Source organism: Polistes canadensis, unplaced genomic scaffold, assembly GCF_001313835.1.
Source record: "Polistes canadensis isolate GaletaPanama2010 unplaced genomic scaffold, ASM131383v1 scaffold_13, whole genome shotgun sequence".
NCBI lineage: Eukaryota > Metazoa > Arthropoda > Insecta > Hymenoptera > Vespidae > Polistes > Polistes canadensis.
Genome location: NW_014569560.1, coordinates 757,157 through 769,942, shown reverse-complemented (window position 1 = coordinate 769,942; position 12,786 = coordinate 757,157). Strand labels below are relative to the sequence as shown.

Genomic DNA, 12,786 nt, shown 5'->3' with positions numbered 1-12,786 from the left:
ATTTTTTGGTTACTTTACGTGAAGAATTTAATTTTTTTTAACGAATCTTGATTGTAGTGAACATGACATCCATTATGTCTTTTTCCTGATAGCAAATTTCTACCTTCACAAAAAAGATTTAATATATTTAAAATAAATTTGAAAATCTGAATAAAAATAATTATCAATTTGGTTCTAACGCTAAATAAAAATCCTGCATTCAACCGTATTTACTTGAAATCTTATTGTTAGTATATAGATTCTAACTAACTCAAAACCTGGCAAACTATTTATATCTTAGTCTGTCATCTATAATCACGAATATTATAACAGGAAGAAAGTAATAAGACGTCTCTAATCGTAATAATTAATCTCGTGACTCCCTCGCGTACCGTCGCTTTTGAAACTAATCTATATAACGCTGTCATTAAGCGAACCCCAACGTATTTCCCGATTATATACTTCGTTTTACGAACGATTTAATCTGACTAAATATATGGTATAATATTCGAATGGCGCGTCACGTTATGAGGGGGTGAGTGGGGGGGGGAGGGGAGAAGACGGGGGATAAGATCTATTTTTGTAGAGAAAGAAGTTTCGCTTGTCACGTCGAATAACGACGATCAAAATCTCTTTTAAATGTTTTATATGTGGGTCATAATAATAAGGATGGGAAAGTTAGACTTTTTCTATAGGAATATAAAAGTTAACGAATGAAAAATATTTTTACGTAAAATGTGATATACGAAGTAATGAAATGGGGGAATGAAATATAACTATAAAGCGGGGATCATCTTAAATAATTCTTAAGACGTTATGCATAAATAGTTAAACGTAGAAAAGATTAGGATTAAAAAAAGTGGTGTCTCGTTGGTTACAGATGGAGCATAAAGAAGTGAAGTCGGATTCGCAGGAGCAGCAACAACAACAACAAAAGGAACAGTAGCGTTGAGAAAGGGCCTGGAGGAGGTCCTGGAGAAAAGAACGGAAGTTACCCTCTCGAGGAGGACGAGAGGACGTCATAGTCCGTCTAGGTTGGGCGGCTAAGACGATGGCCGCAACTGACGGGCAAATCGTCGTGGCGGCCGCACGTTGGGCCGAGGAAGCAACTTATTTACGAGAATTTGTCACTAAGTATCGCTTGCCGGCTGTGATCAAGATAACTAAGGGTCAATATGGTGGGCTTGGTGTACCAACTTTGCCAGCACCGAGTCTTCAAAGCACGGCATTGCTCCTATCGGCTGGTCGTCGACGCAAAATTGTAGCACAGGCTGTCAAAATCAAGGAAGGACGCAGAGTCGTTGGAGTTGGACCAAGACTAGCTATTCCAGATTCTTACGCTGGATATTTTGAAATTTTGAGCGAGGAAGGTCGAGCGGTGAGTCGAATTATAATGATCATTGGGATAGTTTTACGTATTTCGAGCTACAGTTAGGATTTTTGTTAACTCGTTGCAACACACTCTACAGGTTCGGGGAATCGAGTCTGTGAACGAGCTATCTCGAAGATGCCCGGAGGAAGGAGCCTTGGTAAGAGAAACGGTACGTGGAATAGCCTGCAGGGTAGATGATGAGTCTGGAATCGTCGTGCCTGAAGGAACAAGAACTCTGGCCGCTGGTGAGACAATTGTGACAGCCGGCGAGGTAGCATTACCAGGTCGTGGACGATTCCTACGATGCGTCGACTGTCGAGGAGAAAGCATTCTTCTGGGCATGGATCAACGTGGACGTTTCAGTGCACTAGCCAGAGAAGACAACATCAGTGGGGTTCACACGGCGAAGGCGTTGCTAAGTAAACGTCTACCGCTAACGGTCAGATTGGTTCACGGGCAGCCACCGAGAGGCTTAAAATCTTCATCCCAGTTCGTGCCGGAGCTTAGGCTCCTTTCGACCTTCGAAGAGGAACACGTGTTCGCTTTGCCCTTACAGAGAGAAGGAGCTGCCGTGGCGTTGCCATTGGCGGCACCTTTGAAGTTAGTCAAGGCGAGAAACGAGGAGGCCCTTAGACTGATGCAAGAATTCACGAGGTTGATCGAACGAGCCTCCCGGCTCGTAGCCGACGTCGCTGATCGTGCTCATGTTCTCGACGGTCGCTTAGGCGAAAGTAAGCCCTCGAGACAGACGAGAAGTGCTTCGGGATTTCTCAGGCGATCCTCGGCCAACTCGGAAAATGCTCCTCTGAGTCATCATAGAAACAGCAACGGCAGTCATCATCATCATCATCATCATTATCACAGTAGCAGTCATCAGACATCCTCCGGTCACGTCGGATACCGGGACGAAAATCGCGTGCCTCCATCTTCCTGCACCGAGGATTATGACGAGATCGATCAAATTTACGATTACGTTCGCGGCTTCGCGCCTTTACCCAAAAGCGTCAGATCTCCCTACGAGAGCCCGTTGAATCCCGGCCAAAGTTCCAGTCCACCGTTGACACCTGTCACCGTGACAATTGCGCCATTGCTCGACGATAGACCGGAACCGCCACCGATCGAGACCATTCCTACCAAGAAAATTCAAGCTGAAAAGAGAACGAGGCGAGCGGTAAAGGAAGCCCCTCAACCGAAACTTGAAAAGCCACCTTTGGCTAAGTTATACGTTAAAAATAGCGGCACTCAAAGGGGACGTCCTTTGATGAGGCAAAAAAGCGCCTCGCCTTTAAAGGAGACACCACCTGGTTATAAAGGTGGTTCCCCACTTTTCAATATACGCTATAAGAGTCTGACAAATTTGCAACAAGCTATGGAACTTGACGGTACTTTAGATTCCAGCCATTCCGGTGGTAGGACATCCGGTGATTCCGGTGCTGGTGCTAAACTTCCAGAAAAGAGGTATATAAAATAATGTTTCGACAAACGATGTCGACATCGATTCAAATTCTTATTATATAATTTGTTTTACTTTGATTATTTAGATCGCGACGTTTAAGCAGACCAAGATCGTTGACCAATTTAGTCTGGGAACTACGAGGTGGAAGCGGGCTTGGATGTACGAGACCGGAAACACCACCACCCGCTACCACTGCACCATTACCACCGACCAAATGCGGGCCCCGTTTAGCTGTCACGGTTGTAGCACCTCGACGCGTTGGCACGCTCTACCTCTAACTCGTAAGTTACTTTTTTTTTTTCTAATTTTGTTAGACAATTTTTAATCGATATTGTCTTGAAATAATTTACATATAATCCGTCCTGTTTGCCAACTACTTTACGAAAATATTGAGAATTTTTGATCTTCTACTTTGATTTTCATATAAATTAATTTTATAAAAATATAAAATATAACACTAGTCACAATGTAATAGTTACTACGTGTGATTTGTCTAAGAAAAAAGGATTGAAATCATGAAATTGACCAAGCTCTTGCGAGGCCCCAGGAAATTGTTATATAGGAATATTTTACTGGGAGTTATAAAAGATGTACTTGAATTACAAGACAGAGGCAGGCAGTAGCACAGCTTCCCTATTGCCATAAGTCCTTATTCGTTTAATCGTCACCCCCTCTGTCCCTCTTTTCCACTACAGATACTTATAATGACGTCTAGGAAACCCACTTCTCCCAGATGGTTCAGGAAGTCCCCCGATTACCACCGTCGGCTGTTGTTAATCCATCGACGGACCAGTTATCGAGCAGAGTAGTATTACTCGTCATTTTTACGATCTTTTCTAAGAAGTAAGACGATACGAATATGAAAGGAATATCGTCAGTTTTCTCGGGAAGACTTTTAATTAGCCATTTCGTGCTCTTCGATTCCGATTATTTCTCATGTTTTCTCACGTATTACTAATTACTCGAATGAGACCCCATTTAATGAACTGATAATGATAATGGCCAATAACGCGTTTCGATTAATCCATACTGGTCTCGAGTTCATTCGTTTAATACCGACTACTAAATCGACCAAGCGAGGAATCCAAGTTGATGCTGTTGTGCACTTGGCCAGCCTCGGGATACACAACGTCATCGTTCTATCGCACGTTGTTGCAGCGAGATGTATAATAGTTCTGGTTTACCTCGGAGCCCACTCCGTGAGCGGAATTAAACGAGACCAGGTTCAACGGCTGGACGAATCCTTGACTTCCGGTCGGTACCGTTCGTACGTTCGGTACCGTCTTTCGCTCGGTCATTCAGACAGTAGTCAGTCGTGTTCTTCTTCCTCCACATTCAAACGTATTATGAAAATCCTGATTACGATAGCAAAAGAAAAAGACATTCTTTCGTCGATTTCGCACTAAATCGTTTTGATATCTTCTCTCGTCACTTGCGGCTAGCCACAAATCCCCCTCCCTTTCCCTGGTCGACTACGAATCACGCAACGAATCACGCAACGAATTACGATATCTCTCTCTCTCTCTCTCTCTCTCTCTCTCTCTCTCGCTCTCTTACCATCTCAATTCGATCGAGAATCGGCCTAAGTCTACCCCCAATCATCCGACATAATCCGAGCTATTCGCCATTAGACGCTTAACCGAGTTCCTTATTCGCGAAGATCGTCTGACCATTACTCAACTACTTTCTACTTCCCTAGGTAATCGCTCGTTCGTGGACAACACTCCGCAACCAAGCTAGTTTCTTATTCGGCTAAACACATGTCATTCGACAAACATTAATCCTTTATTCTATAATAAGTTATTCACCTAATAGTATATACAACTTTTCGTACACGTATTATCAATCGATTAAGGATGAAAATGAAACCAACAAAATAAAAATCAAAGATCGTCTTTTATTTAATCCTTTTTCTTCTTCTCTTCTCTTCCTCTCTTCGTCCTCCTCCTACCTTTACTCCTTTAATATCTCCTTTCGTCAAATTAGCTCGGAGGTAAGAATGAACGACGCTTGGTTGCACATCCGTTATTACGTAGATATATACCACACATCTATGACGGTATAGTAAAGTCGTCCCTTTAACAGACGTAATTAGAACTTACCGCACTTTCGTATGTGCATATGGCGACCGTGCTAGATGGCGTTACCATCGATACTTATCGTCGGCCATTATCGGCTATCGTCGATAATTAGAAAGCGATCTTTCTGCATTTTCTCAATGGGGAGGGGAACATTACTCTCGGGATTGTTATCTTGAAAATTGCTATACCGTCTCCTCCTCCGGCGCCATGGACCACTCTATGACGAGGACGTTGATTAATACCAACATATTTTACTACTACTACGTGCTCGCACGATTATGGCGGGAAACACGACTCGACTCTTCTTCTTCTTCTTCTTCCATCTTTCTTTCCCCCGTATACGTATACGTACATAAAACATAGATATATTCGTTCGAAGATATACATTTTTCTTGGGTCATTCGACGCGGACACAACGTTAACGTAAACACGTTATAGCGAAAATCACCGGGTTTCGTATCTTCATATTCTTCTTATTCTTCTTCTTCACTCGTAACACCATCATACCAATTTATTAATATCGACTGACGGTGTGTAATCCCGTACCAGGTCATTTCTACGTCATCAATAAACGCATTACAAGCGATATTACGAAACGAATAGGACACACGACTATTCTTTGTTAGATATTTTCTTGTGTGTTTCTTTTTTTCTTTTTGTTTTTTTTTTCAAACGTGACTCAATTCTTTTTCTTCTTCTTCTTCTTTCAATGTGATTGAACCTTAGCACCAAGGTGTCTCTCGTTAAATAACCGGAAGCGTAGGGTATAGATTTCGTACGAAGTGCATTTACCGTTTCATTTTACTTGGAACCTAACGTGCTTGGCAAGCTTATAACGTTCGGCGTTAGAAAGAGGAGAATAAAACGATATCGATGAATCGTGTCGCAAACATCGACTATGTGCATCCGGCATTTCTAAGTATATGTTCGTATATATAAAAGAAAAGGTATAAGAAAAAATGTACGACAAAATCTTGGATAATGCATGCATGCATGCATGCATGCGTCCATGCGAACGAAAAGAAAAATAGATAAGATCAACGTCGTATAAATCCGGAAATCACTTAATTTTTAAATTATAAAAACTTTTAAAAATATATATATGATCTTATTATTCTCTAATAATCTTTGTTTGCTCTAAGAATTATGATATATTCTATTAATATTTCTTTATATAAAATACTTACACACTTCATTGGTTGTTTCATTAAGTTCTAAACATACCCCACCCATCCACTTATGGTTATACAAATTACAAGAATAAATTTAATATAATGTTAATCAATTTACAAGGAAATCTATTGTAAAACTTATTTGTTTTATCTCTAAGTATAAAAAAACATCCATTCCTGAATTTTGTTACCAAGTAACTTTCTGTTACATCTAAAATACGTATATATATATATATATATTTATAATTATGTGTATGTAACTACACGTGTAGTTATATCTCATCAAATATTTTCACTCTTGTCTCACCGAAATCATACATATTTATCGTATTACGTTCGTATTGCATGCAAATCACGAAGAACGACGTTCTCGCGATTAAAAAAATCCCCCTTCTCTTTCTCTCTCTCTCTCTCTCTCTATATATATATATATATATGTTTTTTATTCCTGGACACTTTGTCCCATTGTCTGCCTACATGTATCTTTCTTTAAAATAAAACTAAACCCCACATCCACCATCCGCCGAACGTTTCGATACTGACTCATCATTCATGACACTTTTTCACCTATTTTCCACGACGAAATCTATGCTCATCTTTCTTAAAATAAAAAGAAGAAAAAGAAAGAAAGAAAAAAAAACGATAGGGGGAGACGAATCATTCGCATAAGCGTCGTCAGTATGTCTGCCGGAGAAAGCTTCGAGTCCTAAAACTCCCACGCATCCTGTCGGCAACGCGTGGGTATGCCGATTTATCCATTTGGATCGGATAAGATAAAAACAATCCGTTAGAATCTTAAGATTCGACTTTGGTTTACTGAAATATTACCACAAACGGACCCCTTACCTCTTACGTGTTTATGTTTTTATTATCATTTATTATCACTTCCCGACCGGTATTATATTTTAAACCAATTTATATGACTTTATTGGGGAGGCTGGAGGGTGGGGAGGGTATATATGAAACGTTACATAAATTAAAAAAATAATATCCTCTATTTATTCTCGCGAGAAAGAAAGAAAAAAAAGTAATTATTGGATAAATTATATACGACGAAGAATTTTATTATTATTATTATTATTGTTATATATTATTTTTTTTGGTTTGGTTTGATTATTTTAATCAGCATAATAAAATGACTATTTGTTTGAGTTTGAGATAATATTTTTAGGATAAAGCAACATGTATCTCATTCACAAACTGACATAAATCAAAATACTATCCTGCCCCGATGAAAAGTTACAATTAACAAAAATATGTGAATCAATTTTGTCAAATTAATTATAAAGTTTTTTTATTTTTTTTTTTTTTTATACAATCTTATTATTTATCTAATTCTACGTAAGTATTCCGACAAAAGAAAGCATTACAAGTGCAACGAAAAAACAAAAAAAATTACTTGAAGTTAAAAAAGAGAAAAACAAAATAAACATTTATATTTGACATCGTTCCCTTACGATATGTAAAATCTTATCGCAATTCTAGATAAGATAAGATTAGATAAATTTGTCTTGATAAGATTATACCATTCTGATATAATTCGTATTACATTTTCTTTATTTTATTAATCTTCTCTTTCTCCATTAACGCTGAATATAATATCACTTTAGTAAGTTCTTATTTTCTTATTTCTGTTGACATATAAAATCTCATAGTCAATTTTTTATCATCTCTTTTATCCCCCCCCCCATTCCGTTCTTTATCTGATTAAAGAAGATGAAAGATATTGACTGAACTTGTACAACGTAAAATTGGCGTGGTTACTAAACGCGTAATGATCAAATCAATTCTTATGTATGCCACATATATAAAAACATACATACATGTAACTAAACCATAAATATATACACACATATGTACGTACGTAGATATATATATATGCATACTACTTAAGAAAGCTACTAAGTCTTACGTAAGGCTCATTTAATCGAGAAATATTTCTCTTCTTCTTCTTCTTCTTCTTATACTTATTTTTCTTCTTCTATATCTTCTTTCATTATATATATATATTTTTTTTTTTTAATACTACCGAACCAATTACTCTCCTACACGCATTGAAAACTTAAACGCCCGCGCACCAATCTTCTTTGATGCGGATGCACTGTTATCTTAAAAATATACTATTAACACATATATAATGTTAATTTAAAACAATGAATATAAGAACCATCTGTTGTGTAAAATAAAAAAAAAGAAAAGAAAAGTAAGACAATAAACGATCGATGAATATGCTTCTAATTATGATGATAAATTAAATCAACGAAAGTTTTCCTTTAATTCAATTTCGTGATATATTTGATAATATTAATAATTTTATGATCATGAAATATTCGATTAAATCTATTTGTTTAATTGTTTAACTTAATCCAGGTGTCGTAATTAATAAACAGAAATGATTATTCTCAGTCAATTAATCGAAAGTTAATTAATAAAGTTGAAAATTACGCTATAAATTATTAAAGAAAAAAAATGGAAAGATTAAATTATGAAAATACTGTGCTATGTCTATTCGGATTGATTTAGAAGTAATTTACGATATTTATAAAAGAGAGAGAGAGAGAGAGAAAGAGAGAGAGAGAAACGAACGAGCACGATAAGATAGAACAAAAAGAAAAAGCAAGTAGAATATGTCAGTAAATAGTCAGACACGTGTAATCGACTTCATACGAACAAGAAAATTTTACACATAATCGATAATATTTATCATCTTTATATATATTTCTATTCAAAAATCAATTCACTTTTAATTCATTTTAATTCACGAAAAAATATTAACATCACGAATTATGTCGGACAACTCGATAAATCATTTTTTGGTCACCTTATATACACAATATTCACCCTTTTACACATCATATATATAAATACACACACGTATACATATATATAAATAAGTACATATTATACATATATACAAATGTGACAATACCATACTTACACACACACACACACACACATATATATATACACATTAATAATACACGAACACTGGAATGAAAAATAAAGTTAATGTCATGATCATGGCAAAATTGTTGAGCATCCTTCCGAGCTGAATATAATTGGCCTCCCCAAGGATCATCCTGCTTAATCGAACCCTCGTAATTCTGCCTTCTTCTTCTTCTTCTGCTTCTTCATCATAGTATCCACCCACCCTCTCTCTCTCTCTTTCTCTCTCTTTCTCTTTCACATACCACAAAGGTAAAAAAAAACAAAAGAAAAAAAAAAAGATTGCAACGGACTCTTACGATGCCGTGTCTCGTGAGTATGCAAAAGTATGCAGAATCATGTACACACACAAACACACAACACTCACACACACAGAGTCAGAGAGAGAGAGAGAGAGAGAAGAACATTCACTATCAAGTATCTGTTCATACATATGTCTACCTCTCTCTCTCTCTCTCTTTCTCTCTCTCATTCTCTGTGTTAGTATGTGTGTTCACGTACACACGTTTCTGCGTGGGCGGAGACCAGTAGCTGGCTTGCAGCACGGCCGGTTGATCGGCCTGTTGGACCGTGACGTGCCAACCACTACCACTTTATTATTACTACTGCACTACCACTGGGTCTGTTACTCTCGACGATCTTCACCGAGTACCAACTCTCCCTCTCCCCTACCCCCTACCCTCTACCCCCTATCCCCTAACCTCTATCCCCTATCCTTCTCTTCTTATTCTTACTCTTTCTTTCTTTATTTCTTTCTTTCTTTCTTTCTTTCTTTCTCATGGTGCCTATACTTGGCTTCGTCTTTCCTACTCTAACCTGCATACCTTCTTGCTATTCTTTCTTTTTCTTTTTCTTTTTCTTTTTCTTTTTCTTTTTCTTTTTCTTTTTCTTTCTCTCTTTTACTTTTCTTCTCGTACACGAATACGAACCGAACACCGGCTTTATTACTTTCGAAATCGTCCATTCCTTACGCATCTATTCTATGACCGGACCCAACACCGGCCACTGTTCACTCTCAGTCAGATATACCGGGTGTAAACAAATTTAATAAGCTCGGTTGTTGAATACTCCTCTATGGATTGTTATTAATTTCGACTTTCTTTTTTTGGAAGTATTGTTTAATCATCTATAGGTTTGTTATTGAATATTATTATTAAATGTTACGTGCAACATTATTATTCGAGTTATAATATACTATAAAGTAATATCGTGCATCTATGCATCTCTGTGCATGTTTATTTTTTTTAGATCATTTTTATAGTCACCTAATCATAGAATGTAGGATATAGATACATTTTTGAAATTTTACTTATACATTTTAATAATAATAATAATAATAATAATAATAATAATAATAATAAAGAAACAGAAATAGAGATAGATTGTAAAAAGATGATATAAAATCATACGCACAAGTGAGAAAATGTTTCGTAGCCGCAGAAATGATCGTCGATAAAAAACTTGTACGATCTTCGATATTGTTCTTCTTCTTTTTCTTCTTCTTTTTCTTCTTTTTCATTTTCAACGATCATTTCTTCACTCGAAAGAACGGAAGAAAACGCACGATCTTATATTCTCCTAACAGTTCTAAGCGCGCTCTCGATGTTACATAACTCAAGTAGTCTTCGAAAAGGAGGATCGTAAAACTTTGCGAGGACTTGTAATCCTCGTGCTTGCTAGAACTCTGCCTATTATCGTCGAACTATGACGTATGATTTTATTATGACCGAACACTGAAAAATCCGGTTACAATGTATATATATATATGTGTATACGATTAGTCCAAAAGAAATATACGCGTTCTCGTCTTTTATATAAGATTTGAAACAATTAATATTTATTTTTAATAGAAACATTTTTTTAAATTGATCTAGTTGATCGTAAAAGATTGATTTTATTCTCAATGAAATATTATTCCGAATAAATGATAATCTAATTGATCTAGCAATAGAATATTCTTACCTATGCAAGATATAAAAATAAAAAACAAAAAAAATACAATTATTATTTTTGTAAAATACACAACCGAATTTTTCTTTGTATTTTATAATATATGTTCTAAACGATTGATGAGATACCTTTGTGAGATTGATTTTTTTGTCATATTAATATAAAACATATATTTTCATATAGAATAAAATTTGAACCAATTGAATGACCAACAATATACCTTATTTTTATTCCAAAAAGAAAAAAAAACGAATAATATACGTTTCATGAGTTTTCAACAAATTTTTAACAAATTATCACATCCTTACAAATCACAGGATCATTTGATCAAACATAGACTGATAGATTTAATTTTATTAGAATGAACCAAAAATTCATACGTTTGTTAAATAAATAATTCATTTGCATTGTTTACATCATTTCACTAGCATATAATTTTATTGACTTCAACAAAATTCCACTATTTAAAACAACAGAATAAACACACGAACTTTTGATTCTTATATATATATATATATAAGTGTACGTGTACACATCAGTACGTATTTCTCTCTCTCTCTCTCTCTCTCTCTCTCTCTCTCTTTTATTGTTAGTTTCTTTTGAAGACAAACTGACTAATAACTCGTGGAAAGTCACCTGATAAGTTATCTCGCCTCGTCACGTTAAACGACGACAACGAAGAAGAAGAAGAAGAAGAAGAAAAATAAGAAGAAGAAAACTAGGAGAATCTAGACGAGTAGTCGAGATCATCTAGCGAACGGTTGCTGTTCACCTATCACGCGTTTCGACAAGAACTCGAAGCGGATGTAAAGAAAGAGAGAATGAGAGAATAAGAGAGAATGAGAGAGAGAGAGATAGTAGCAGTACTACTATTTTAATCAACTTCCATCGGTCGGAAGTTAACGATCGATCGATCGACACGCACTTCAACGATTTTTCAACAACTCGGTTTAACATTATCGAAACAGTTCGTTCGTCCACTTTATAATATGTTCTTGATTTTTGTCTATTTTATTTAACTATTAAATTAACTTGTTAACAATATCAAAAAGGGAGACTGCTTAGCTTGTCCCCTTCGTATAAGTAAAGTAACACTTTTGTTTCTTTTTGTTTTCTTTTTTTTCTTAACTTGTTATTTTGTGGTAAGTGATTAATTAAATGATAACAATTTAATTTCGCATATTAATTTTTTGATCGGATCGATCAATTTTATATTTTTACGTTCATTTATTTTATTTTTATTCATTAAATTTCTATGCATATTATATATACGAGATATAATTTTATAAAATGTACATTAATAATATTTTCTGTTTAATTTTAAAAGCTTATTTTTACGGTATAAGATGGTTTTGATTAAATTACTTGTTTCAAAGTTTCCATAATTAAAAGTTATTAATATATTGATATTTTGTTTATCGCTTTCTTTATTTTTTACAAACTTGAAAACTGAGGGATTGGATGATTAATACGTTAGCCTTTTCTTTTTTTGTTTTTTTTTCTTTTCTCTTAAAAATGACCTCCTCTATTACTTACTTCCTTTCGTTACATCCATGACTATTGGAATATCCTGTATTTACTTGAATGCAATCTTACCCATCATTTGTTACCTGTACATATCCAATATTTGTCAATCATTAATACGAGCAGAAAACAAATATACTTAACTGTATCCTGTCAATCTTGATTTTCTTGATAAGTAAAGTTTCACAAAGATTAGAAAAACCAATACGTACATTTACTTTTTCTTTCTTTTCAATTTTTCTTAACTACCTCTTTATTCCTATCTTATTACAAACAACCATAAGATACAACAAATATATATATATA

The 12,786-nt window shown here is 35.5% G+C and overlaps 1 protein-coding gene across 2 annotated transcripts in view; it reads left to right on the top strand.

Annotated features, from left to right (window-relative positions):
• LOC106793357 overlaps positions 1-12,786 on the top strand; it is a 122,015-nt gene that overhangs the window by 94,541 nt on the left and 14,688 nt on the right. For both annotated transcript variants that reach the window (XM_014760227.1, XM_014760228.1), the window contains 3 exons: positions 860-1,357; positions 1,449-2,809; positions 2,893-3,088. In XM_014760227.1, coding sequence (XP_014615713.1) covers positions 1,031-1,357; positions 1,449-2,809; positions 2,893-3,085 — 1,881 coding nt within the window. In that variant the 5' untranslated portion in view covers positions 860-1,030 and the 3' untranslated portion in view covers positions 3,086-3,088. The remainder of the gene's footprint in view (positions 1-859; positions 1,358-1,448; positions 2,810-2,892; positions 3,089-12,786) is intronic.